Below are 25,452 nucleotides of genomic sequence, written 5' to 3' on the forward strand. Positions count from 1 at the left end.
ATTAAACTAATACACTTAAACTTCCTTGAGTTTTTGAATAGTTACATTCATGCCTTTCATGCAAACAAATCAAAAGCTTATATACACTGCGTGTGATAATGTAGAAAGGGTGTGTGTTTAAGTATGCTCACTGTAGATAGAACCAGCCAAAAATAATAACCACAGTTGATACAGGTAGTTCCACTCGTAACACTCATTCGTTATGTAGTAATATAATATGCTTGAATAATATCTTGGATGGCTTCAACCAATTCCAAGGACTTCCAGCATAAACAATCAAATAAAATATTCAAAATGTATATTATGGTTAGTTCACACAAAAATTAAAATTGGTCCATGTTTTACTCATCCTCAAGGCATCATAGGTGTGTATGACTTTCTTCTTTCAGACTAACCCAATCAGAGTTATTTTATCATCTAAAAAGAAGAAAGTCATATACACGTAGGATACCTCGAGGGTGAGTAAAACATGGTGTAAATAAAATGTTTGGGTGAACTAACCCTTTAAAATTTACATGCCTCAAAATTTACATGTAATTACACACTTTAGCTTTCCACCAAGTAGTTATTTTATGCAATGTTACAAATAGAAAATATACATTATGTAAAAGTAGATCTCACAGCCATCATTATAAAGGGAGAGGAGGGTTTTCATAATCACACGAGCCTTCAGCATGGATGCCTTCCTGTGAAAATCACAAGAACCATCAAACTGGATAATCTTGCTGTTGAACAGAATCCAATGGCCTTGTTGGATTTGGTTCCATCTTTCAAGACACTTGACATCAGTTCAAAGGTGCCTGAAAAGAAGCCACAGGCATGGGACCAAGAATCATTGGCAATGCCATAAATAGTAAATCACATCTGATTGAGTTTGATGGGTTCTTCAGACATTTAACCAGGCAACAACATTTGATTAACTGCTGACTCCTCGGCACTCCCTTCAGTCAATTCTCGCTAAAAGATTTCGGTTGGTTTTAAATAGCACTGATCTTTCACATCAGTATAATGAGTGCATATTTTGTCTTTCCATACCCTTGGGAAGAAGGTATTTGCCATAGAGAGGCACTCGACTGTCACTGTGAAGCTCCTGTGAAAGAGTCAAAGTTTAAAGATGCTCTTGTTGTTTAATATTCATAGTTTCTGTGCACAACATGACATGATGACAGGCTGGTGTAACATTTATAACCATAGGATATAGGCAAGGTCAGTTAACTTCTAGTACTGCAATTTTAATGTGTTTTCAGAACTCAAGACAGCACAGTGATGATTCTTGATCTCAAACATCAGTTATGACAATGGCCTGAAATTAATATCTCAAAAGGATTTGTGTGTGCGCAGATAATGATATTGAGTAATACTTTAATTTGTCTGCCAAAGGACACGATAAATGAGTCCAAGAAAGCGTCTTGAAGACAGCAAGACCTACAGTCCTCTTCTACTTCATTATTAACTGAGCCCAAGGAGTTAATTATAATCTTGTCTATTTAAGGAACACACTCAAATGAGGAAAGACCTCAGCTTATTAAATATATAAAGACCTCCTGCTGAAGAACGTGGGATGGCATCGTAATACACATTGTCTTTTGGTCTTCAGACAATGTAATTCAATATGATCATAAAGATCCATTGCAAAAATCTTTTATTTCATACAAGCAGGGAAAAAAAGAAGGAAATGTGAGGAAACAAGATTCCACTCTTTTTTTTAAGAATCGCTGACCCTAAGTATACAGTTTGTTATGGAACTTATCCAGCATTGTTTGTGCTTTAATTTTGTGCCTTATTCATTAAGAACTGCTACTATTTTTTATGCCTTCATGCAAGTATTAACGTGATGATGAAATGGAAATAGCAACTAGTCTTTTCTTCTGTATTGTTTAACTTTAACAGATAGATAATAAAATAGCCTCTTAAATTTGGTCTTCTTTGATTTGGATTAGTGAAGACTGTAGCAACCATTTAATACATCTTAGCAACAGAATAGCAATGCTCTGGCAATAACTCTAACATTTTAGCATTGTGACTGCAAGTTTTTCATGCACAGACATCTCTTTTCTCCTTTTCCTTTCACTGCTTTCTTCCAAAATGTAAAAATCTAGTTTCAACTACAATTTATATTCTTACTTAATGAGGTCAGAAATGCTTCTTGATTTCTTTCTGAACCACTGCACTGTGTGTTGACTCATAGATATGAATGCACGATGCAACTGTCCACTGACTTATGATTGCGGGTTCATTTTCAGTGTTGACCTCAAGGCTCACAATGAATGATGAGGCGTGCTTTTATGTCACATAGCAAGTATAATTAGGTCATACTTATGTTTATGATCTTGGCAGACGTGTTCTCATCAAAGTGACTTACAAGTGTGCACAAACGTTGTGTTGTAATGATTGAATCAGCTGGTAGAAAATAATGCTTTATAATGGCATGGGCAGGTGTTTTTGTTCAACAGTCCATAAGTAGTGAAATAAAGTGCATCCAGTCTCACATGGCTTTGGGAGAGGGGTGAAAAAAGCCTCCTTTAGCAAATCTGTGTTTTTGTAAGAGAGAAAAAAAAAACATATATATACAGGTCCTTCTCAAAAAATTAGCATATTGTGATAAAGTTCATTATTTTCCATAATGTAATGATAAAAATTAAACTTTCATATATTTTTGATTCATTGCACACCAACTGAAATATTTCAGGTCTTTTATTGTTTTAATACTGATGATTTTGGCATACAGCTCATGAAAACCCAAAATGCCTGTCTCAAAAAATTTGCATATTTCATCCGACCAATAAAAGAAAAGTGTTTTTAATACAAAAAAAGTCAACCTTCAAATAATTATGTTCAGTTATGCACTCAACACTTGGTCGGGAATCCTTTTGCAGAAATGACTGCTTCAATGCGGCGTGGCATGCAGGCAATCAGCCTGTGGCACTGCTGAGGTGTTATGGAGGCCCAGGATGCTTCGATAGCGGCCTTAAGCTCATCCAGAGTGTTGGGTCTTGCGTCTCTCAACTTTCTCTTCACAATATCCCACAGATTCTTTATGGGGTTCAGGTCAGGAGAGTTGGCAGGCCAATTGAGCACAGTAATACCATGGTCAGTAAACCATTTACCAGTGGTTTTGGCACTGTGAGCAGGTGCCAGGTCGTGCTGAAAAACGAAATCTTCATCTCCATAAGCTTTTCAGCAGATGGAAGCATGAAGTGCTCCAAAATCTCCTGATAGCTAGCTGCATTGACCCTGCCCTTGATAAGACACAGTGGACCAACACCAGCAGCTGACATGGCACCCCAGACCATCACTGACTGTGGGTACTTGACACTGGACTTCAGGTATTTTGGCATTTCCTTCTCCCCAGTCTTCCTCCAGACTCTGGCACCTTGATTTCCGAATGACATGCAAAATTTGTCCAAAAGTCCAGTGCTGCTTCTCTGTAGCCCAGGTCAGGCGCTTCTGCCGCTGTTTCTGGTTCAAAAGTGGCTTGACCTGGGGAATGCGGCACCTGTAGCCCATCTCCTGCACACGCCTGTGCACGGTGGCTCTGGATGTTTCTACTCCAGACTCAGTCCACTGCTTCCGCAGGTCCCCCAAGGTCTGGAATTGGTCCTTCTCCACAATCTTCCTCAGGGTCCGGTCACCTCTTCTCGTTGTGCAGCGTTTTTTGCCACACTTTTTCCTTCCCACAGACTTCCCACTGAGGTGCCTTGATACAGCACTCTGGGAACAGCCTGTTCGTTCAGAAATTTCTTTCTGTGTCTTACCCTCTCGCTTGAGGGTGTCAATGATGGCCTTCTGGTCAGCAGTCTTACCCATGATTGCGGTTTTGAGTAATGAACCAGGCTGGGAGTTTTTAAAAGCCTCAGGAATCTTTTGCAGGTGTTTAGAGTTAATTAGTTGATTCAGATGATTAGGTTAATAGCTCGTTTAGAGAACCTTTTCATGATATGCAAATTTTTTGAGATAGGAATTTTTGGTTTTCATGAGCTGTATGCCAAAATCATCAATATTAAAACAATAAAAGACCTGAAATATTTCAGTTGGTGTGCAATGAATCTAAAATATATGAAAGTTTAATTTTTATCATTAAATTATGGAAAATAATAACCTTTATTACAATATGCTAATTTTTTTGAGAAGGACCTGTACATACATAAAAGATACTTTCACCTTCTATTCTCCGACTTAAAACACACTAGTTACACCTCACTCGTGATTATTTTAAACTGGTCATGTACATTTTTTTAAAAGATGGTTGCTAACCAGTTGCTAGCACTACAGGCACTGTCGGAAACATTAAACGTCAATTTATAGTTTTTTTCCAACTGTAGTATCATTTATAGTACAAATAATTGTAGATTAACCAGTTAATAGTCCCCGTATTTTATATTGTTGTTCAACAAATTTATAATTTTTTTTGCCCTGAAATGTTACACAAGTCTTTGGATAGAAGATGCTCATTTTGTCACTTTCCTACTGATGTGGAGACTCTGGGTTCATACCATAAGGTAAACTCATATTATGATTATTCCATTTAAACACGACATTTAAATGTTATACAATGATTAAAACCGTTTGTTAATGCGCAACACTTGATATTATTGAAGAGTGATACGGGTAAGGTTAGGCTCAGGTTTGGTGGTATGGGTAAGTTTAAGGGACGGGTAAGGGGTCAGCAGTATGAAGGGGGCAATTTGATTACTATAAGGGAACACCGGCCAATCAGTTTATATTGCATTGTTTTGAGAAATGATAAATTAAGTATTTTCCTGAACCCCCCCCCCCCCCCCCATCATGTTAACATATGATTTAAGGAATATTCTGTTTAATGATTCACAATAGTATACTATAAGTGTTGAAACAATAAAAACATGTTTTGCACCAAAATTACAATGTGTGTTATGTCTCTACCAAGAATTTAGCTCAACTTAACTAACCATACAGCAAACATTAGCCTGCATACAACCGTGAGTTTCTGCTCTATGTCAGCAAAACTACATTTTTAGAATTAAACGCCGCGCATGCCGAAGAGCTGCGGGATCTCAGTCTGCTCCGGAGGCCTACACCATCACCGACCCCCACTACTGCATCTTGAACACAGCGGAGGCACCACAAGCGGGTTGAGAGGAAGCAGAAGAGGGGTAAGCGTGGAGGTATCCGGGCTAGGCTAACAGCTAACCCACACAAACCAGCTATCCCCATCATAGTACTGGCTAACATATGCTCTTTGGACAATAAACTAGATTACATCCAACTACTATGCTTAACTCAGAGGACTGTAAGAGACTGTTGTGTTTTTGTGTTCACGGATACTGCGCTATTCTTCTTGGTCAGCTGATATGCTATCGAGTTAACAGAGTTCTTGTCACGGGAGCATGTGGAAAAATTGACTAAAGAAGACTTGACTTGACTTTAGGCTTAGCAGACCTATCTTGCAATATCATTCACTATTCCTCTAACCTCTGGAGTTGGTTTATCAGCAAATGCTACCACACTGTTACATTTGAACAGATAAGGCCTACTTTATCTTCACAAGTTCACCCTTACATCTAATCTCAAAGCAAATAGTAAGCATATTTTGGCGTGCTGTCCTGGGGGAGGGGTCCGGGCCCGGAACATAGCCTGAACCCAAAGAACTCCCCCTATCCCTAATTTGGGATAAAAATAGATTAGAAGTGAGTAGTTGGGGTGGAGAAGGGATGCCGAAAAAATGTCATAGGACAGGAGGTAGGAAGGCTGTATATATGTATATATATACATACTTGTTGTGCTAGTTAAGATGGTTAGCTAAACGAGATCCACCTGTGCCAAATTGGATGATAATCTGATCATGCTCCTCCCGAACCTTGTTAATAAAACCTCATAAAGTATTCCTGAAAAAAAAAACAAGTATATATGGCTTGCTATTGGTACCTCCTAGGGCACAATTTTCTGACCTAATGAAAATGACAGGTAGTCTGTGATCACATTTAGAAGGTCCCACATTGTTACAGTCTCCACTAAGGACTGCCATTCATAACACCTCACAGGACGCGTAAGCAAATGACAGCTTGATTTGTAGAGGTAGTGCCATTAAGATCAGGTTGGGGGGGTTGGTTCATATTTCCTATAGCTTGGAGAGGAAGCTAAATTATATACTAGTAAGCAGCAGGGGAGTGCTAAGGACGGATGAGCTCCTAGTCAATAAGAAGCTGTCTTCTATCTAATAAGGATGATGTGAGTTTGGATGATGGGTTGACAGTCCTCCTATAAACATTCCCATGATCCCACAGACACAAAGTGGTAAGAAGAGGTCATGATTTTTTTTTTTTTTTAATAAGTATAAAGCACTCTCTAAATGCATAGCACACCATATGAAAAATAAACACAAAAACCCAATAAATCCCAGCAACTGCATATATAGAGTCATTAATTTCAGGTTTCCTTTTAGGAAGTTTTAAAGTTAACATTTAAATTCTGTCATTAATTACTCACCATCATGTTGTTTCAAACCCGTATGGCCTTCTTTTATCTTCAGAACACAATTTAAGATATTTTTGATGAAATCTGAGAGATCTCTGACCCTCCCATAGAAAGCAAGGTAACTACCATGTTCAATGCACAGAAAAGTACCAAGATGATTGACAAACTAGTGTCGATCACTGTGACATCATGGTTATACTGTAATGTTACAAAGCTATGAGAATTATTTTTTTTTTTGCACAAAGAAAACAAAAATTTGACTTTATTCTGCATTTTTGTCTCTACTGCGCTCACTTGTGGATGCGTGTTCATGACAGTACCATGACGCAAGCATGTGGCTTCTCTGGCACTGTCACAGATCCTTGTGCCTTGTGTTCAACATAATCCCGTTCAATTTTCATATTTGGGTGAACTATCCCTTTAAGACTAGTGCTGTCAAACGATTCATCGTGATTAATCACATCCAAAATAAAAGTTTTTAATATATCTGTGTTTGCTCCTCTGATATTAACTATCTCTATATAAATACACACATACAGTATATATTTTGAAAAGATTTATATGTATACATTTATATTCATATAATTTATATTATATACAATTAATATTTTTATGAAATATATAGATGCATGAGTGTGTATTTATGTATACACAGTATACATACATATATTATGTGAACAAACACTTATTTTGGATGTGATTAATAGCAATTAATGTTTGACAGCACTATTTAGGACTCTCCTAAATAAAATGAGCTTCTTTTTAAAAAGGGACACTTAGTGAAATGTTTTTCTGGAAGATTTTACTGGTACATAAATGACCTGGCCATGTTTATGCCATCATCTTCCAATTATGTGTGAGAAGAAAGGGGAAAAAAATTAGGAGAAAAATGAAACAACATAAAATATACATACATACACACACACACACACACATATATATACATACAGTCGTGGCCAAAAGTTTTGAGAATTACATAAATATTGGAAATTGGAAAAGTTGCTGCTAAAGTTTTTATAATAGCAATTTGCATATACTCCAGAATGTTATGAAGAGTGATCAGATGTATTGCATAGTCCTTCTTTGCCATGAAAATGAACTTAATCCCAAAAAAACCTTTCCACTGCATTTCATTGCTGTCATTAAAGGACCTGCTGAGATCATTTCAGTAATCGTCTTGTTAACTCAGGTGAGAATGTTGACGAGCACAAGGCTGGAGATCATTATGTCAGGCTGATTGGGTTAGAATGGCAGACTTGACATGTTAAAAGGAGGGTGATGCTTGAAATCATTGTTCTTCCATTGTTAACGGTGACCTGCAAAGAAACGCGTGCAGCCATCATCGCGTTGCATAAAAATGGCTTCACAGGCAAGGATATTGTGGCTACTAAGATTGCACCTAAATCAACAATTTATAGGATCATCAAGAACTTCACGGAAAGAGGTTCAGTTCTTGTAAAGAAGGCTTCAGGGCGTCCAAGAAAGTCCAGCAAGCGCCAGGATCGTCTCCTAAAGAGGATTCAGCTGCGGGATCGGAGTGCCACCAGTGCAGAGCTTGCTCAGGAATGGCAGCAGGCAGGTGTGAGCGCATCTGCACGCACAGTGAGGCCAAGACTTCTGGAAGATGGCCTGGTGTCAAGAAGGGCAGCAAAGAAGCCACTTCTCTCCAAAAAAAACATCAGGGACAGATTGATCTTCTGCAGAAAGTATAGTGAATGGACTGCTGAGGACTGGGGCAAAGTCATATTCTCCGATGAAGCCCCTTTCCGATTGTTTGGGGCATCTGGAAAAAGGCTTGTCCGGAGAAGAAAAGGTCAGCGCTACCATCAGTCCTGTGTCATGCCAATAGTAAAGCATCCTGACACCATTCATGTGTGGGGTTGCTTCTCATCCAAGGGAGTGGGCTCACTCACAATTCTGCCCCAAAACACAGCCATGAATAAAGAATGGTACCAAAACACCCTCCAACAGCAACTTCTTCCAACAATCCAACAACAGTTTGGTGAAGAACAATGCATTTTCCAGCACGATGGAGCACCGTGCCATAAGGCAAAAGTGATAACTAAGTGGCTCAGGGACCAGAATGTTGAAATTTTGGGTCCATGGCCTGGAAACTCCCCAGATCTTAATCCTATTGAGAACTTGTGGTCAATCCTCAAAAGGCGGGTGGACAAACAAAAACCCACTAATTCTGACAAACTCCAAGAAGTGATTATGAAAGAATGGGTTGCTATCAGTCAGGATTTGGCCCAGAAGTTGAATGAGAGCACGCCCAGTCGAATTGCAGAGGTCCTGAAAAAGAAGGGCCAACACTGCAAATACTGACTCTTTGCATAAATGTCATGTAATTGTCGATAAAAGCCTTTGAAATGTATGAAGTGCTTGTAATTATATTTCAGTACATCACAGAAACAACTGAAACAAAGATCTAAAAGCAGTTTAGCAGCAAACTTTTTGAAAACTAATATTTATGTAATTCTCAAAACTTTTGGCCACGACTGTACATGCACACACACACACACACACACAAACACACACACACACACACACACATATATATATATATACACATATATATATATATATATATACATATACATATATATATACACATATACATATATATATACACATATACATATATACATTTACATATACACATATACATATATATATAATTAAGAGAAAACTGGACTTCAAAAGTTGAAATTTTTATGAAATTCTCTTTCACCCTTACTATAAAAGAAATATGAACCTTTGAGTCCCAGGATGTGGTCAAGACTTTTTCACTACCTTTCCTAAAAGCCTCTTTTCACTCCACAGGAGAACTTAAAGCTTCATTCACATGCAATAGAAGCAGCCTATCAAAAAGGCACTTTTCTTTGAAATGTATGCAAGGGTGACTGATTTTAACGTACTTCCTCACAGTGATCAGATCAGAACAATGGTTTGTGATTGCAGAAACAGCAGTGGTCACCATCACCATCCTCCTTCTTTTGACAAACCTAAAATCAACAGGCACATTTTATAAGATGCTTTGCTGAGATTCTTATTTTGACATTCAGAAAAAATTATATATATATATATAAAAAAAACATTTTATGGTAAATCTGGTACAGAGATCGGCTTTATGTTCTAACCTATTATGCAAAATGGGTAGAAATGACTGAGGAAGCTGTAATCTAACTCAATATATAAATAGGAGCTATACTACATATACATTATCATATTTTATGGTCATATTTATATGTACAGAAAATGTTTTAAAATCCAAACTTATCCTCCTTTACATATTTGTAAATGTTATGAAACAGAAGGATTCCCAATCACAAGCATTAATGAAGTCAAACATACATAATCAAAATCTGTAGAACTTATTATAAAAACAGATTGTTTTTGGTTACGGTTTTAAAAGAGATAAAGGAAGTGGAACAAATAAGTTGATAAAACAGACTGCCACAAACTGATGATACCAGACCATGTCTAAAGTGCAATATTGAGTGTGCAGCATTCTCCCTACAAACACAACCAGCATGACAGAGAACAGATAAGAAGATCCACTGAAGCAGCAGAACACAGCTCTGTAAACATAATTTATTCATTCATTCAGCAGGACACTCACTGTGCTCAGGGCAATACTCAAGCTTAAACAGTCAGGTCAAGATATAGTCATTGAAATCACATTAAAAGGAACAGAAAAATGGCAAGTCTTAATATTATTATTACCTTCAACGTGCTTGGTTGCAATTATCTTTTACTGAAAAGTGACATATGAATCCAATATTTCATGAATTTAAATAAATATGCCATCAGATGATTCTCTTGTCAATGAAATGACAGGTCAAAATATGCAGTTAACTTGAATTATTTTCATGCTTAAAAAGACACCACAGACAACCGAATAGAGGGGAATATAAAAACCATCACCATTTGGCAACAAAACAAAAGAAATAGAAAAAAATACTTTAAAGGATATATTAATAATGAGAAGCACAACAATTCCCAGATTCTAAGACTATAAAATAATCAGCTCATATATAGTCAGGATTTATACTATTACTCATCTTAGACGCAATGTACAAAGGAAACAGCACTCTTATGATGATCAATGTAGCTGGAGTTTTCGTAGACTTTAATGGCAGAAGTTCACTCAAGTGAATAGCTCTGTTTGCACTGGAAAAAAGAAACCTTGAATTGTATTACCTGAGACTGAAAGGGAGCCAATTTTAAAAATGGTGTGCCTGTTAAACACAACTAAACTGTGTTAAATCTAAAGGCATTCCGACTCGGTCAACATGACGCATCTTTAGTGTACTGCTTCAGATCTGATTTAGTCTGGAGACAGAAGGTCAGTCCTAGCATCAGTAAATTTTGACACACACACACAAAAAAAAACTACACATTTTCAGCTGACAGATGAAGTAATGAATCCTGGGAGTAACTGTGAAAACAATATTGACAGTACAAAAATGGCTTGCATCAGTGTGTCTGTGGCTGATATTACAAATGTAACAGCATGGTTGAGTTTTACAGAGCTACAAACTGTTCATTTCACCCACAGCACATGATAGTACCTGTAAATCCTTTTTTGCTTCCAATTTAAGGCTTTTTAGGAGTTTGCACTCAGTCAATTAAAGGCATGCATTTGCAGCATTTGGCCCACTTGCTTTGGTTCTTGGTCTTCTGGGTCCCGCCGTCCAGCAGACCATCCATATAGTGTCCATACTCCTCGATGGCATCTTCCACACGGGTGATATAAAGCCAGGTAAAGATCACACCAAAAAACTAAAAAAAAAAAATAAATAAAAACTTTTACTTTTGGACAACAAAATTTTGACTTTGGCCTTCCAAAACCCTCAACAGATGAGCATTTTGCACAATTTGTGCAGCTTGTTTCTTAATGGTTGCTTGATGCACACTCTCATTAACTGTTGCCAGAGCTGCCTGCGAATCAATTGAAGGCACCCTGAGGTTCTTTGGGACTTCCTGATGCATTTGCTCTTGGGGAGAATTTGGTGAAATGGTCTGGCCTGGCCATATTGCCAGTGGCCTGAAACATTCTCCATTCATTTTGCATACAATTACTTTCAATCCCTTTTCAGATGCATATCTTTCAACAGTCCTTCTTCTTTTAGGCTCAAGTGGTTATTTTATTTTTCGATATAAATGATACCATGTACTTCAATGCTTATGAACAAACTAGACCAGTTCACTGAGGTTTATATAAGGTGTGGACAGGTCTGTGTATCAAATCTAGCCCAATAGCCAAACAAAGAAAAATACCTCATTCACGCTCGTACATATAATAGCAGTGAATGGCAACCAACATCAAGCTTCAAATATGATGCAAAAGTATCACAGAATGATCCCATGTGACACGTGTCATAAACTCCAAGTGTTCTGGGGGTATATGATAGGATTTGGTAAAAAAGCATGACAAAATCAATCTACTCTCTTCACTTAGGTAAATATATCTGCTGTGTTCATCACAACAAATGAACTCGTTCCTATCAGTCAACTGTCATTCATGACTATCAGGTTCCAGTCTGGAGATATTCAACTCCATGGATACTTTTTTCTGGTTTTCATGTCACACTTTTAGTCGACATCATTCTGTGATACTTTCTGCATCTTTTTTTAAAAGCTTGACACTGGTCGCTATTCACTGCCATTAAATGGTAGAGTGCGTGTGGGAAATTTCTTTAAATTTCTCCTTTTGTGGTCTGAAAAATAAAGAAGGGCATACAGAATGAGAACATCACAAGGATGAGTAAAGTCTTTAATCTGCACACTTCATACTCCAGCTTTACAATTTGTGCAGTAATATAAATCTTGTAATAAACAACTGGTATGTTTCACAGTATGGGCAGACTGACTAATGACTTTCCCCAACTGTGAATCTCCATTTATGGAAAAACTATGAAACTAATTATGAAAGCTTCTCAGTTTCAAGAATTTTCTTGCAAAAAAAAAGAGTCCTGTGGCTCTTTCCCACTCAAATAAACTTGTTTTCACACATGCACACAGATCAGACTGAAAAACAATCAGATGGAAACATCACAATCCAGTATGATGTGAATGTTAATGTCATTGCTGGAAATGTTATATTAAAGTCTTTCTCAACAATACCTGTGCATATCACAGATACAGCTCTATATCTTCTGGCTTCATTTCCTGTAAAACAGCCTACAAACAGGGACTGTCTGACCTAATAGAAACTTAGCCCTGTTCCCAGTGCCTCTTAATGTACTGGAGCCTTTATAAAAAAGACTTAAGTTAAATTACATTTGGTGTGCATGTGCTTTCTGTGTTGGTTGGTTATTATCAAAGTTGCAGCATTATTTAAATTAATACAAAATGGATTCAAAATTTATGTGATTATGATAATCTACATCTGTGAGTGTGCTGTGGTGTGTTTCAGTGCATCAAGGCACCTCTTTAACACTGGTTAAAGTGGGGGGACCCACAGAAACAGCTGCACATTAGAGGCTGCTTTTGAAAGTGAATCGGATTTCTTTAGACTGCTAATTTGTTGAAAACCCATCTACTCATGGTGCTCTTTTGAGAAATATTTAAATTCATTCAAACCATGCCTTTCTCACCACCCACCTCAGTGTGGAAAACACTTAATGAGAGGATACTTTAAAAAAGGGTTCTTAATTACACTGAATTTATGAGTGTTTTTTACAGATAATGATGAAAACGGAATAAAAGACAATATCTTCATAAATCAAATTCTTGGTCTTTTGAGGAGAAAAATGATTGCCTTTTTTGGGGGGAAAGTTCTGTCAAAGTAAATACATGAATATGAATAATAGGATTTTCATAAACACTAATTGAGATTAATTAATAGATATGCTTTTAATTTGAATGTATCAATAATGATAATAATTAGTAGAAGTAGTAGTAGTTTTTAGTAATAGCTAAATGTATTACAAACTTTAATTATAGCACATTTAAACAATTAAATCTAATGTCCTACTAAAGTGAAAATTAAACAGAATTTTGATCAAATCTTTTTGCTGTTGTACTATCGACTCTGTAATGTTCAATGCAAAAATGCATTACCCCCCACCCCCCGAATCTGCACCAACCTTGTGAAAACCGTTTATAACTACAGTAATTGCTGTCACTGCTCTTATTTCAAACTCCTAAAACACTTTGAAAGATTCTTACAGCTAAAGAAAAAATACATTTTGGTTCTTGGCAAGCTTACAGACCTTTAATTAAAAGTGATAAAAGCAAGTACGTTTTATGTAAAGTAGATCATTTGCATTATTAAAAAGTCTTATGCAGACAGTCTGAATACTGATAACCACAAGTCTTACCTGAGGAACCAAGATGCCCAGTAGAAGTCCAGCCATGGTTTTATAGTTGTCCATGAACCAAATGAAGACAGCATTAGTGCAACCACGGGTGTAGATCAAATCTATATTTTCTAGCCTCTGCGGGGGAAGGTCAGGCAATAAAAATGTTATTACATTGCAGTGTAAAAAAACTGCCATCACTTAATGACTCATTAACAACTAGCGTTATAAAGTGATTGATTGAAAATGTATTGAGAGATAATTTGATGCAGTTATAAGGCAGATTATCATTAATCTGAGGTTCTGCATATCCTCACAGCCTGTTAAAATTCTAAGGTGGTTCACACTGCTCTTCTCAGATGATCAGACCTTTGACCCCTCCAAACGAATGCATTTATAACAGGTGGATCGATACAGGACACACAGCACTCTTCAAATATCATGATGCATGGTGTGGCTTTATTTTAGGGTATTTAACTAGTTGCTTATTAGCATGCATATTACTAGAATATTATCCATTTATTAGTACTAATTAAGCACATATTAATGCCATGTTCTACAGAATGTGCCCTGATCACATCTCCTTGAATGAAGAAGGTTAACATAGCTTATTTGGTAACACTTTAGAATAGGGAACACTTATTCACTATTAACTATGACCTTTCCCTCAATAAATTCCTAATTTGCTGATTAATAGTTAGTAAGGTATTTGTTAGGTTTAGGCATTGGGTAGGATTAGGGATGTAGAATAAGGTCATGTACAGTACCTCTTTCTCCAGGGCCTTGTATCCACACAAAGTATTAACAACTTCAGAATTCTGTAACACACAAGCAAATGCAGTCTTAATATTTTCATAAAAGTAAAACACCAGATGCATACAGTTACTAATGGTTTTATCCTGGATTTCAGCTGTGAGTTATGTAAAAGTATAGATTCTGAAAACTGCAAAACCTCTTATGGGGAAGACACTTAACATTCCCAACCCGCTGTATCATAGGTATGAAATTACACTTGTTGCTGATAAATGACTATCCTACTCTATACATAACAGGTTTCCATTACACTAGTTTTGACCTGTTTTGACTCCTATCACCCGTTTTGTCATTCTAAGTTATAGTGGTTTTAGTCAAACTGATGTTTGAAGCTTTATGTATGAAGCTGAAGTCATTCTGTGAGTAACTCTGCACTTTCTGATTACTTTTAAATGGTTAGTTCACTCAGTCATCTAATCCTAATGTCATTCCAAATTCATAAAACGCTGGTTTGTCTTTGAAACCCAAATGAAGAGATTTAATGAAATTATAGATTTCTATCCCGTCACTGAAAGTTCAATTAACTTTCAGTCAATGTATGTTCATTGATAAATGTTTCTAAGTAAATAGATGCTTGAATTAAATCTATTCATCATATAAAGTGATAGTGTTTCGTCATAAAAGTTGGACTGAACTGCTTGATTCTTATGGGTTATTTGGAAAACACATGTATCCTGATACAACCCAAAAAGACACACTGATGTGTGGATTGAGAATTTTTAAAATCCTTTAAGCTCGAAATATTTAGCTCAAGGACATAAAACAATAAAAAAGAACAATAAAAATGTGTTATTTAATATGAGGTCTACAAACGAATAGGCAGATAAGTTATCAATATCATGTTTCATTTTGCAACAACTGTGCACTGTAAAAAAAAAAAAAAAAAAAAAACCTTTTGAGAAAACAAAAACAAAGCAACTTGATGCAGTAAGACTTTATAGTTGTGTCAATTCTTTTATAGTTCTTCTAAGTAACTGACACAGTTTCCTACTGTGAGATGCGAAGAGAGAGGAACAAGGAGACGTAGGGGAATTCATGAATACAGTTTTTAAAGGGGTGGTTGCATAAACAAACTGCAAAGTTGCAGCGCTGAGAGTTCAATGCAAATGAAGATATTGATATCATCTTTTAAAATTCTTGCAGTTTAATGCCTACAATAACAGCTGGTAAGGGACTACAATGAGCTTCTTCCCGGGTTTGTCACATAAAACAAACCCATATAAACCCCACCCTCGAGAACAGACAACAAAGGGGGCGAAGCCATGTTGTGCTGCTTTAGAGAAGAGGAAGAAAAAACTAGGGGTGCAAGTAAAAATCTGTGCATATATGAATCACAATTCTGTCTTCTAATGATTCTAATGGATTCACAAGTTTTAAAATCAATGTTCTAAAGCAGCAGTTCTAAATTCTGTTCCTCACATTGCCCTGCTCTGCATCTCGCTCTCTCTCGGTGCATGCTGGTGAGAGGAGCGTTTCTGGGGATAGTTTTCCTTACTATTTTTGTTTCTTTTTTTCCTTTCTAAATGTTTATGTAGGCTATAGTTAAAGGGTTAATTTAAATATTTTATAATTTTTTTTTAGGAGTAACAGTCGCCAGTTAGAAGTTTTTTGGCCTCGTGGCGGAGGACTGGAGGTTTCCTCATCTGTCACTGACGCCGGTCGAGGACATGTTCGTTGCGATTTGAGAACAAACAGGATTTGAAAATACTGTATCCACATCCAAAATGAACAAGGACCTGGATGGTTTTTCTAAAGGATTAAAGTTTTCAAAGTGAGCATTGTTTGGGTAAGTGGAGCATTAGATAACATTTCTCCATTCACCATTGGTATCGCAGTCAACAAGGGTGAACACATGTTGTCTTTTAGGCGGCAGCTGTTTTTGGTTTTAGAATCACAGACGCTAGATATTTCGTTTTGGGTTAAACATGAAGAAAAATCATATATGATCTATGTGAGTACCAATAATTTGAAATGCTTTGAGTGTGGTAATTTTGGTTATAAAAAAATTTAATGCCCACATAAACCACAAAAAGGAGAAAATACCAACAAAACAAATGAAGGTAAAATATGGTAGTTGGTGAAGCGGAGAATAAAAGTAAAGAAATATAGTTAGAAGATGGAACTGACTAGGAGCAAAGTGCAAATAATAAATTGAGTACTCATGAAAAAAGTGAATCTACTAATTGTGATGGAGAAAATAAAAGGATTAATTGTGAAGAGGCAGGAACAAGTGATGTGAAAAAAAATCATTTTGAGAGTTCTGATCATATTGATGTAGACAATTTTGAGGATCAAATCATATATCTCTGTCTCAGCTCTCTGAAAGCACTGATGTGACTGAAGAGATGGCTGATGATGATTGTCTTTCTGAAATGTCATATCTTCCCTCCAACTATAGTGAAGATCAGTTATATACTGTAAAAGTGATTAACGATTTCCTTGATGTAAGAAAAGTAGAAGTTAAATATGTTTTTCCTGATTTCCTGAGTTTTTGGCTTCAGTGATCAGGATACAAAAGACTGTCAGTTACGAAGAGTTAAGTAGAAGGAAAAGATTGTTTTAAAAAAATGGTAACAAACTTGAGAAAAGAAAAAGTTCTTGAAAACTCATAGTTTATTCAGGAAGGAATCAAAAGGGGTGAACTATCTGTTCCTTTTCGTCTTGTCCTCTTTAGTTTTCCTTTTTTTGTCTTCTTTCATGGAAAGCTTTAGAATAGGTTTCATTAACATTAATGGGGGTAGAAATAACAGGAAAAGATCAAGTTTAAATGAATACATACAAAATATGAGTATTGTTGTAACATTTGTACAGGAGACGCATAGTGATGTAAAGAATGAAGTGGAATGGAAAATGGGGTGGAAAAGTTATTTATTTATGAGTCATGGTACAAATGTTAGCGGAGGAGTTACTTTTCAAAGATGATTAATATAACCACGGTGTCTGTCAATGCAATAGAAAGAGGTAGAATTTGGGCTGTTCAAACAATTATAAATGGCTCTACTTTTGTTTTTATTAACATTTATGCACCAAATACTGGTGCAGAGAGGATACAAACTTGTTTTTAGTTTTTAAAACAAACTGTGAGGAAAATCTATGCATTGATTTTGGGGTGTGACTGGAACTGTACAGTCAATTTTACTTTAGATAGAAATGGAGAAGAACCTTATCCCTCTTCTGACAAATTTTTACATAATGTTATTAGTAATTCTAATTTAATTGATGTATGGAGACCACAATACCCCTCAGTTAAACAGTATACATGGGTAAAGGTTTCTCACGATAATATTAGTACTGCTAGGTTAGACAGATTTTATATTAATAAGGATAAAAGTAAATACATTTAATACATTTAAAATCTCCAATTTGTCCAAATGGGTTCTTTGATCATCATTTATGTATAATTGAATTAAATGTAAGGAAGTCACAAAGTCATAGCTATTACTGGAATTTTAACCTGAAATTGTTACAAGATGTATTTTTTGTGAAAAATGTAATTTATTTTGGAGTGAGTGGAAAAAAATAACTATGATGATACTGTTCAGTGGTGGATACAGGAAAAGCACAAATTAGAATATTTTGTCAAATATATATATATACAGTACAGACCAAAAGTTTGGAAACATTACTATTTTTAATGTTTTTGAAAAGTTTCTTCTGCTCATCATGCCTCCATTTATTTGATCAAAAATACAGAAAAAACTGTAATATTGTGAAATATTATTACAACTTAAAATGATAGTTTTCTATTTGAATATACTTAAAAAAAAAAAATATTATTCCTGTGATGCAAAGCTGAATTTTCAGCATCATTACTCCAGCCTTCAGTGTCACATGTAATGCCGCGTTTCCACCGAAATTACCCGGAACATTTGTACCAGGAACTTTTTTTTCCAGGAACTTTTTTTCCCCCAGACCTGTTGCTTTCTGCGTTTCCACCGCGGTGTAAAGTACCGGGAAGATTAGGCAAATAGACTGGTGACGTAGGTCTGCGCGCGTTTCTCAATACAAAGTACGCTGATTTGGACGTGCATTCTCGGTAGTGCGGACTTTGTGCATTCGACTCGGGAGTGTGATGTCCGCAATGACGGAAGTCCAGTAAATCTGCAAACAGCAGCATATATACTTGATAACTTCAGTCAGCTGACCATGGCTACTATTTTCCTCTCTGTATATTTACAATAAAACGAAATAGGATATCAAATACCACTGCCTCCTTTCGTTTTCATTTAAGCATAATAACAGCTGCAGAAATGTACTTAGTTCAGGGATATGTGTATATACAGCCATTACAATGAAACGAAATATTATATAGATTTGCCTTTTTCATTTTCATTTTAACATATAGATAAATTGAATACAGACCAAAGAAAACCTGTTAGATTTACCCCGCAGCTGAATTATATTTTATGTTTAACCACTAAAGAGACATCAGAGCCAGCGGCACATATCAGAAGGTCTAGCCGAGTTGAGGCTGCTTCTCGGCGGATAGATGATCACTGAGCTCCCGCTGGTCCAGTGGAGCTGACCGTCTCTGAGATCGGCGAAACACATTTTTAAATAGGCGCTGTCTTTATAAACCACAGATTTGAGTTTTAAACAACTACATTCTCGCCTGAAATACTTTTAAAATTACATTTCATGACACAATAACAGTAATATTTTGAAAATGTTGATCCGAATAAATGGTGGTTGAACCAATGCTGCGTGAACTCAACCAATCAGGATGTTTAGCGGCCAAAGTCCCTAGTTCCTGGGTAAAGTTCCTGCGGTGGAAACGCTGCATAACATCCAGTCTATCACATGATCATTTAGAAATCATTCTAATATTCTGATTTATTATGAGTGTTGGAAACAGTTCTGCTGTCTAATATATTTGATGAATAAAAGGTTAAAAAGAACTGCATTTATTCAAAAAAAAAAAAAATTCTAATAATATATATTCTAATAATATATTTTCTTTACGATCACTTTTTATCAATTTAACACAACCTTACTGAATAAAAGTATTGATTTTATTTTAAAAGAAGAAATAAAAAAAATGACTGACAGCAAATTACTGACCAGTAGTGTATATTGTTATTACAAAATATTTATATTTTAAAAACATTCTTTTTTTTTTTTTTTACTTTTTATTCATCAAAGTATCCTAAAAAAGTATCACTTGTTCTGAAAAAATATTAAGCAGCAGAACTGTTTCCAACTTTGATAATGAATCATCATATTAGAATGATTTCTAAAGGATCATGTGATAATGATCCTAAAAATTCAGCTTTGCATCACAGAAATAAATGATAATTTAAAGTATAATAAATTTAAAAACAATTATTTTAAATTGTAATAATATATCACAATATTAAATTTTTTTTGATCAAATAAATGCAGGCTTGATGAGCAGAAGAAACTTCTTTCAAAAACATTAAAAATAGCAATGTTTCCAAACTTTTGGTCTGTACTATATATATATATATATATATATATATATATATATATATATATATATATACACCATTTTATTCAAATGGTAGAATAAAAAAAACTGATTGAAAGCAGATTGAAGGAGAGTTACGTGTTGGAGATGTTGTTACTGTTGGGAAGCTGGAAGAAATAAAAGCTTTAGCCTCATTATTTCATGAAAAAGCAAAGGATGCTTTCTGCTCTTTTTTCATTTAGAGCAGAAAGAAAAAGAAAAACAATGATGTTGCATTTAAAAGATAAATGGGAATGTGATTTCAGATCTTAAAGAAATTAGAAAAAAGGCTTTGGAATTCTATATGGATTTATTTGGAGAAGGACAATGTGAGGTCGACTGCATTGAGGAGTTACATAAAGACTTACTGAAACTCTCTGAACAGAGTAAAGGGCTTGACTCTAGCCTGCAGTTAAAAGAACTGTCTGATGCGGTTCAAAAACTTTCTACCCAGAAAAGCACCTGGTATAGAGGGACTTCTGAGTTTTATAAGCTATTTTGGAACCTTCTGAAAGATGATTTATAGGAATTTGTTGTTGTTGTTGTTGTTTTTATTAACAACTTGAATTACCTACTATTTTGTAAAATAGTGGTTTTATCTTTGATACCTAAAAAAGGGGATCTTGGTTTGTTGAAAAATTGGGAGACCTGTGGCTGTTTTATGCACCGACTATAAAATGTAGGCAAAATACCTTTAGATTGAATAGATTGAAACCCTTTTTAGAATGTATGTTCAATGAAGATCAAACATGGAAAATCTGTTTCTTGTAAGAGACCTAATAAAATCGCATTTTTGCAATTTATCAAGAAAAAGCATTTTTGTTTAAAATGGCTTGAAGCTTTTGGGGCTGGTCAGAGTTTCATTTCATGGATTAAACTGTTGTATAATGATGAATCTGCAATGTTGAAGAGTGTTGAGAGGAATTAGACAAGGATGCCATTATCAGGGATGTTGTATTCACTGGCCATTGAACCCCTACTTTGTAAGTGAAGGAAAACATTACAAGGGGTTTCTATTGAAAAACCTATTAAGATTGTTGCATATGCTGATGATGTTACAATTTTTATTAAGGATGAGAGAGATGTGACTGTTTAAAAAAAAAACATTAAAAATGTATGAAAATGCATCAACTGTAAGAGTGAATTGGGAAAGTGTGAAGGTTTTTATTGTGGACAATAGGTAAATGGAAATCCACCAGAGCTCCCAGGTGGTGTTAAGTGGAGTCAAGAGGGGTTGAAAACTGCCACAGTTATTCTTTAGGAGGAAGCACAAAAGTTTCTGTACTCGAAAAGGTGCTGGACTGATACCGCTAAAACCCTGTTAGACAAAGTTGACATTTTAAAATATAATTTACATTTGTTTTTAATTCATTTAATAGAAATGGACTTAAAATAAACATCTGCTTTTTATAAAACTATGCTGAGAACATGGACTTAAGTTTTTCAAGTGAAGAGAGACCAGCCTTTTTCTGAGTCCTGGATAAACAACGAGCCTCTTTTTAATAATCTCATTAAGCAAGTAAAGGTGCTTAATTCATGAAGCCTTTCAAAAAAGTAATGGCAAGAGCTGGATGGACAAGGATAATGGACTTAAAACATTATGATGAGTGGAAAAGCCTTGCAGAAATGTGTAATCTGACAGGAATCAGGATTTTTTCTTTTTTTTTTTCTTCTACTCATCATCAAAAATTAAGAGAAGAAAATTTGAACGAGGAAGAGAAAGAGATAAAGGAGGAGTTTTTTCCTGACCTTAACGTTTTGGCTTTGGTGGAAGAAGAACCACAAAAGAAACATTGTATTTGACTTGTGTAAAAGTTGCTCATCAGTCAATTCTGAGGGAATGTAGAGAAACAAAGTGGTCAGATGTATTGGGGCCAAACTCTTCTCCTAGAAGGTGCTGGAGGTCATCATTAATCTCCCATAGAAAAACGAACTGTAGAACTACAGTGGAGAATTATATATCGGGCAGTAACTGCAAACAGACACGTGGCACATCCCACTGTAGAACTGCACCCTATAAACACAATCAAGCCTAGAAGAAAAAAAAAAAATACACGTATGCAATGGGGATAGACGTTAGACATTGGACAAAGCAAACAGAACAGAACAGAGCTTAAAGGGTTAGTTCACCCAAAAATCTAAATTATGTAATTAATAACTTACCTTCATGTTGTTCCAAACCCGTGAGACCTCCGTTCATCTTCGGGACACAGTTTAAGATATTTTAGATTTAGTCCGAGAGCTCCCAGTCCCTCCATTGAAGCTGTGTGTACGGTCTACTGTCCATGTCCAGAAAGGTAAGAAAAACATCATCAAAGTAGTCCATGTGACATCAGAGGGTCAGTTAGAATTTTTTGAAGCATCGAAAATACATTTTGGTCCAAAAATAGCAAAAACCTACGACTTTATTCAGCATTGTCTTCTCTTCCGTGTCTGTTGTGAGAGAGTTCAAAACAAAGCAGTTTGTCATATCCGGTTCGCGAATGAATCATTCGATGTAACCGGATCTTTTTGAACCAGTTCACTAAATCGAACTGAATCGTTTTAAACGGTTCGCTTCTCCAATATGCATCCACAAATGACTTAAGCTGTTAAATTTTTAAATGTGGCTGACACTCCCTCTGAGTTCAAACAAACCAATATCCCGGAGTAATTCATGCACTCAAACAGTACACTGACTGAACTGCTGTGAAGAGAGAACTGAAGATGAACACTGAGCCGAGCCAGATAACGAACTAAAGACTGACTCGTTCTCGAGTCAAGAACCGTTTCTGTCAGACACGTCTGATTCGAGAACCGAGGAGCTGATGATACTGCGCATGTGTGATTCAGTGTGAAGCAAACCGACGCACAGAGCGTCTGAACCGAACTGATTCTTTTGGTGATTGATTCTGAACTGTGGCAATATAGATAACAAGGAAAAAAAGATAAACGAAGAAGCTTTGATAGACCCAGATATAGTATTAACAGCTTTTGTGACTTCAAGGATAAGAGCAGAATGTGTGTATTCAGACTGACTGACTTAAACTGAAAAGTGTCAGCCACATTTAAAAAGTTAACAGCTTAAGTCATTTGTGGATTAATGCGTATTGGAGACGTGAACCATTTAAAAGGATTCAGTTCGATTTGGTGAACTGGTTCAAAAAGATCCGGTTACATCGAATGATTCATTCGCAAACCGGATATCACAAACTGCTTTGTTTTGAACTCTCTCACAACAGACACGGAAGAGAACACAATTCTGAATAAAGTCGTAGTTTTTGATATTTTTGGACCAAAATTTATTTTCGATGCTTCAAAAAATTCTAACTGACCCTCTGATGTCACATGGACTACTTTGATGATGTTTTTCTTAACTTTCTGGACATGGACAGTAGACCGTACACACAGCTTCAATGGAGGGACTGAGAGCTCTCGGACTAAATCTAAAATATCTTAAACTGTGTTCCTAAGATAAACGGAGGTCTCACGGGTTTGGAACGACATGAGGGTGAGTTATTAATGACATAATTTAGATTTTTGGGTGAACTAACCCTTTAAGTACTCAACTAAACAAGGGGATGACGAGACACACCTGGACTCAGTGAAACACTAGGAACAGGAAGGAAACCAAATATGGATTTATGCATATGCATTTAAATATGGATTAAATGCATTAAATATGCATTTAAAACATGAGGGAAAACTAGGTCATGGGGAGCACAACACAACACAAACAGTCCATCTTCCTGACAGTAACAATACTGTGTTCAGCCAACCTAAATTTGTTTGTTCATGCAATGAGGATTGTCTTATTTTGCTAATAAAGATATTCTTGTCACAGCAACTGAAACAACAATTACTGTTGCTGAGTCAATTTATTATTTTTCTGTTTAATGAATTAAAAAAAAAACAGCTTTTTAAAAAAAGTCACCAAATTATAATTTTTACGTCTATTTGCGAATGACGAAACATGGACTTATTCTTTTATCAGTTTATCTCAGTAAAATTATAAAGATGGTATCAAGAACATAATGAAATGTTATAAAAACCATAATGGACAACATTGTCTTTATTTGTTAAGCATCCTACAAGACTAAGATATCCGGGATATAGATTTAACTGGGTGAACATACTCTAGGCCTCAATACTTGATACACCTCAAGAACGGTGGCAGTCAACAAATATAAAAAAAAAATCACTGCACAACAAACAACTAACAATAATGACAAAACTAAAAAGTTTAAATGAAGCCAGCAAACAGAAAAACAATAACCCTATAACAGTATCTGCATTATTTATTCATGATAATGCATGTTGGGAACTCACAAAGCCTTAACATTTTAACAATATGAAATTCTTTGTTGAATTATATGTCAATATATTTGCATTTGCACTGGGATTTTTGTTTTTGGAAGATGCATCTGCCAAAATATTCTACAATTTATCTCTTCATACACTGAGCTGGTTATATGATATAATATTTCATATCTGGTTATCTGAAGCAAAGAAACAACAATGAACAAACTGATCTCCATCAGGCTTAATGGAGTGGGATTAAAGATAATTTCATTGGTATTAAAGATAATGCCCTCAGATTCTGATATTTGATTTTAGACAAAACTTTCTAATGTAATCTTCATATATAGACAGCAGCTTTGCTTTGTCTTAGACTGTAGTAGTGATGAGGTAATGCTTGTCCATAGGTAATCTGCACACAGCTGGACGTCGGCAAACAGGCACTTTGCGTTTTCCAAAACTACTGAAAAATGAATGTCTTTTTTGACTAGAAGACCTGCTTTAGTGTGGCACAGTGGTGGAAAGTATTGAATTACATTTACTTGGGTTAATGTAATTGAGTAGATTTTTTTTAATCTGTAATTTTACCTTTGCTTAATATATATTGTTTGAAGTATTGTACTTCGCTACATTTTAAAACACATTAATTACAGAGAGAGAGAAAAAAAACTCCCTGGAAAAAAACTGCAGTAAATAGTGGGCAGGAGATCAAACCCAAAATCACAAGAAAGATGAAGAGAGACAAGACAGGAGTTATGGTGCAGACCCAGCTGAAAACAATGTCGTATTCAGCTGAAGCTGACCTAGAAGGAAATTAAATGAACCCCCGGCCATATTTATGCACTATTATGCAGTGTAAGCTTTGTTTGCCTAGAAAGACCAAACTAGCAGCTTATAAAATCTCGACATCAAACCTTTTCAAGCATTTAGAGGTAAATCTAAATACTTGCATTGTTGCATTGGTGGTTAAAATTATGCAATGCTATCATTTCATTTGATTTATTTATAAAGCACAATAAAACAACAATGGTTGACCATTGTGCAGAACAATATAGTTTAAAAAGAATCAAAATACATAAAATGGTAAGACAAGACAAACAAATAATAATCAGAAATAATAAACTCCTGTTTGCT

General features: G+C 35.7%; 1 protein-coding gene across 1 annotated transcript in view; it reads right to left on the reverse strand.

The window, feature by feature from the left end:
- Nucleotides 1-10,882: 10,882 nt before the first annotated feature.
- LOC132157290 (tetraspanin-15-like) overlaps nt 10,883-25,452 on the reverse strand; it is a 29,159-nt gene continuing 14,589 nt past the window's right edge. Inside the window, exons 6-8 of the mRNA XM_059566573.1 lie at nt 14,528-14,578; nt 13,782-13,898; nt 10,883-11,238 (exon numbers count right to left, since the gene is read on the reverse strand). Of these exons, the coding sequence (XP_059422556.1) occupies nt 11,077-11,238; nt 13,782-13,898; nt 14,528-14,578 (330 nt within the window). The 3' untranslated portion in view covers nt 10,883-11,076. The remainder of the gene's footprint in view (nt 11,239-13,781; nt 13,899-14,527; nt 14,579-25,452) is intronic.

Source organism: Carassius carassius, chromosome 14 (genome assembly GCF_963082965.1).
Source record: "Carassius carassius chromosome 14, fCarCar2.1, whole genome shotgun sequence".
Classification (NCBI taxonomy): Eukaryota; Metazoa; Chordata; class Actinopteri; order Cypriniformes; family Cyprinidae; genus Carassius; species Carassius carassius.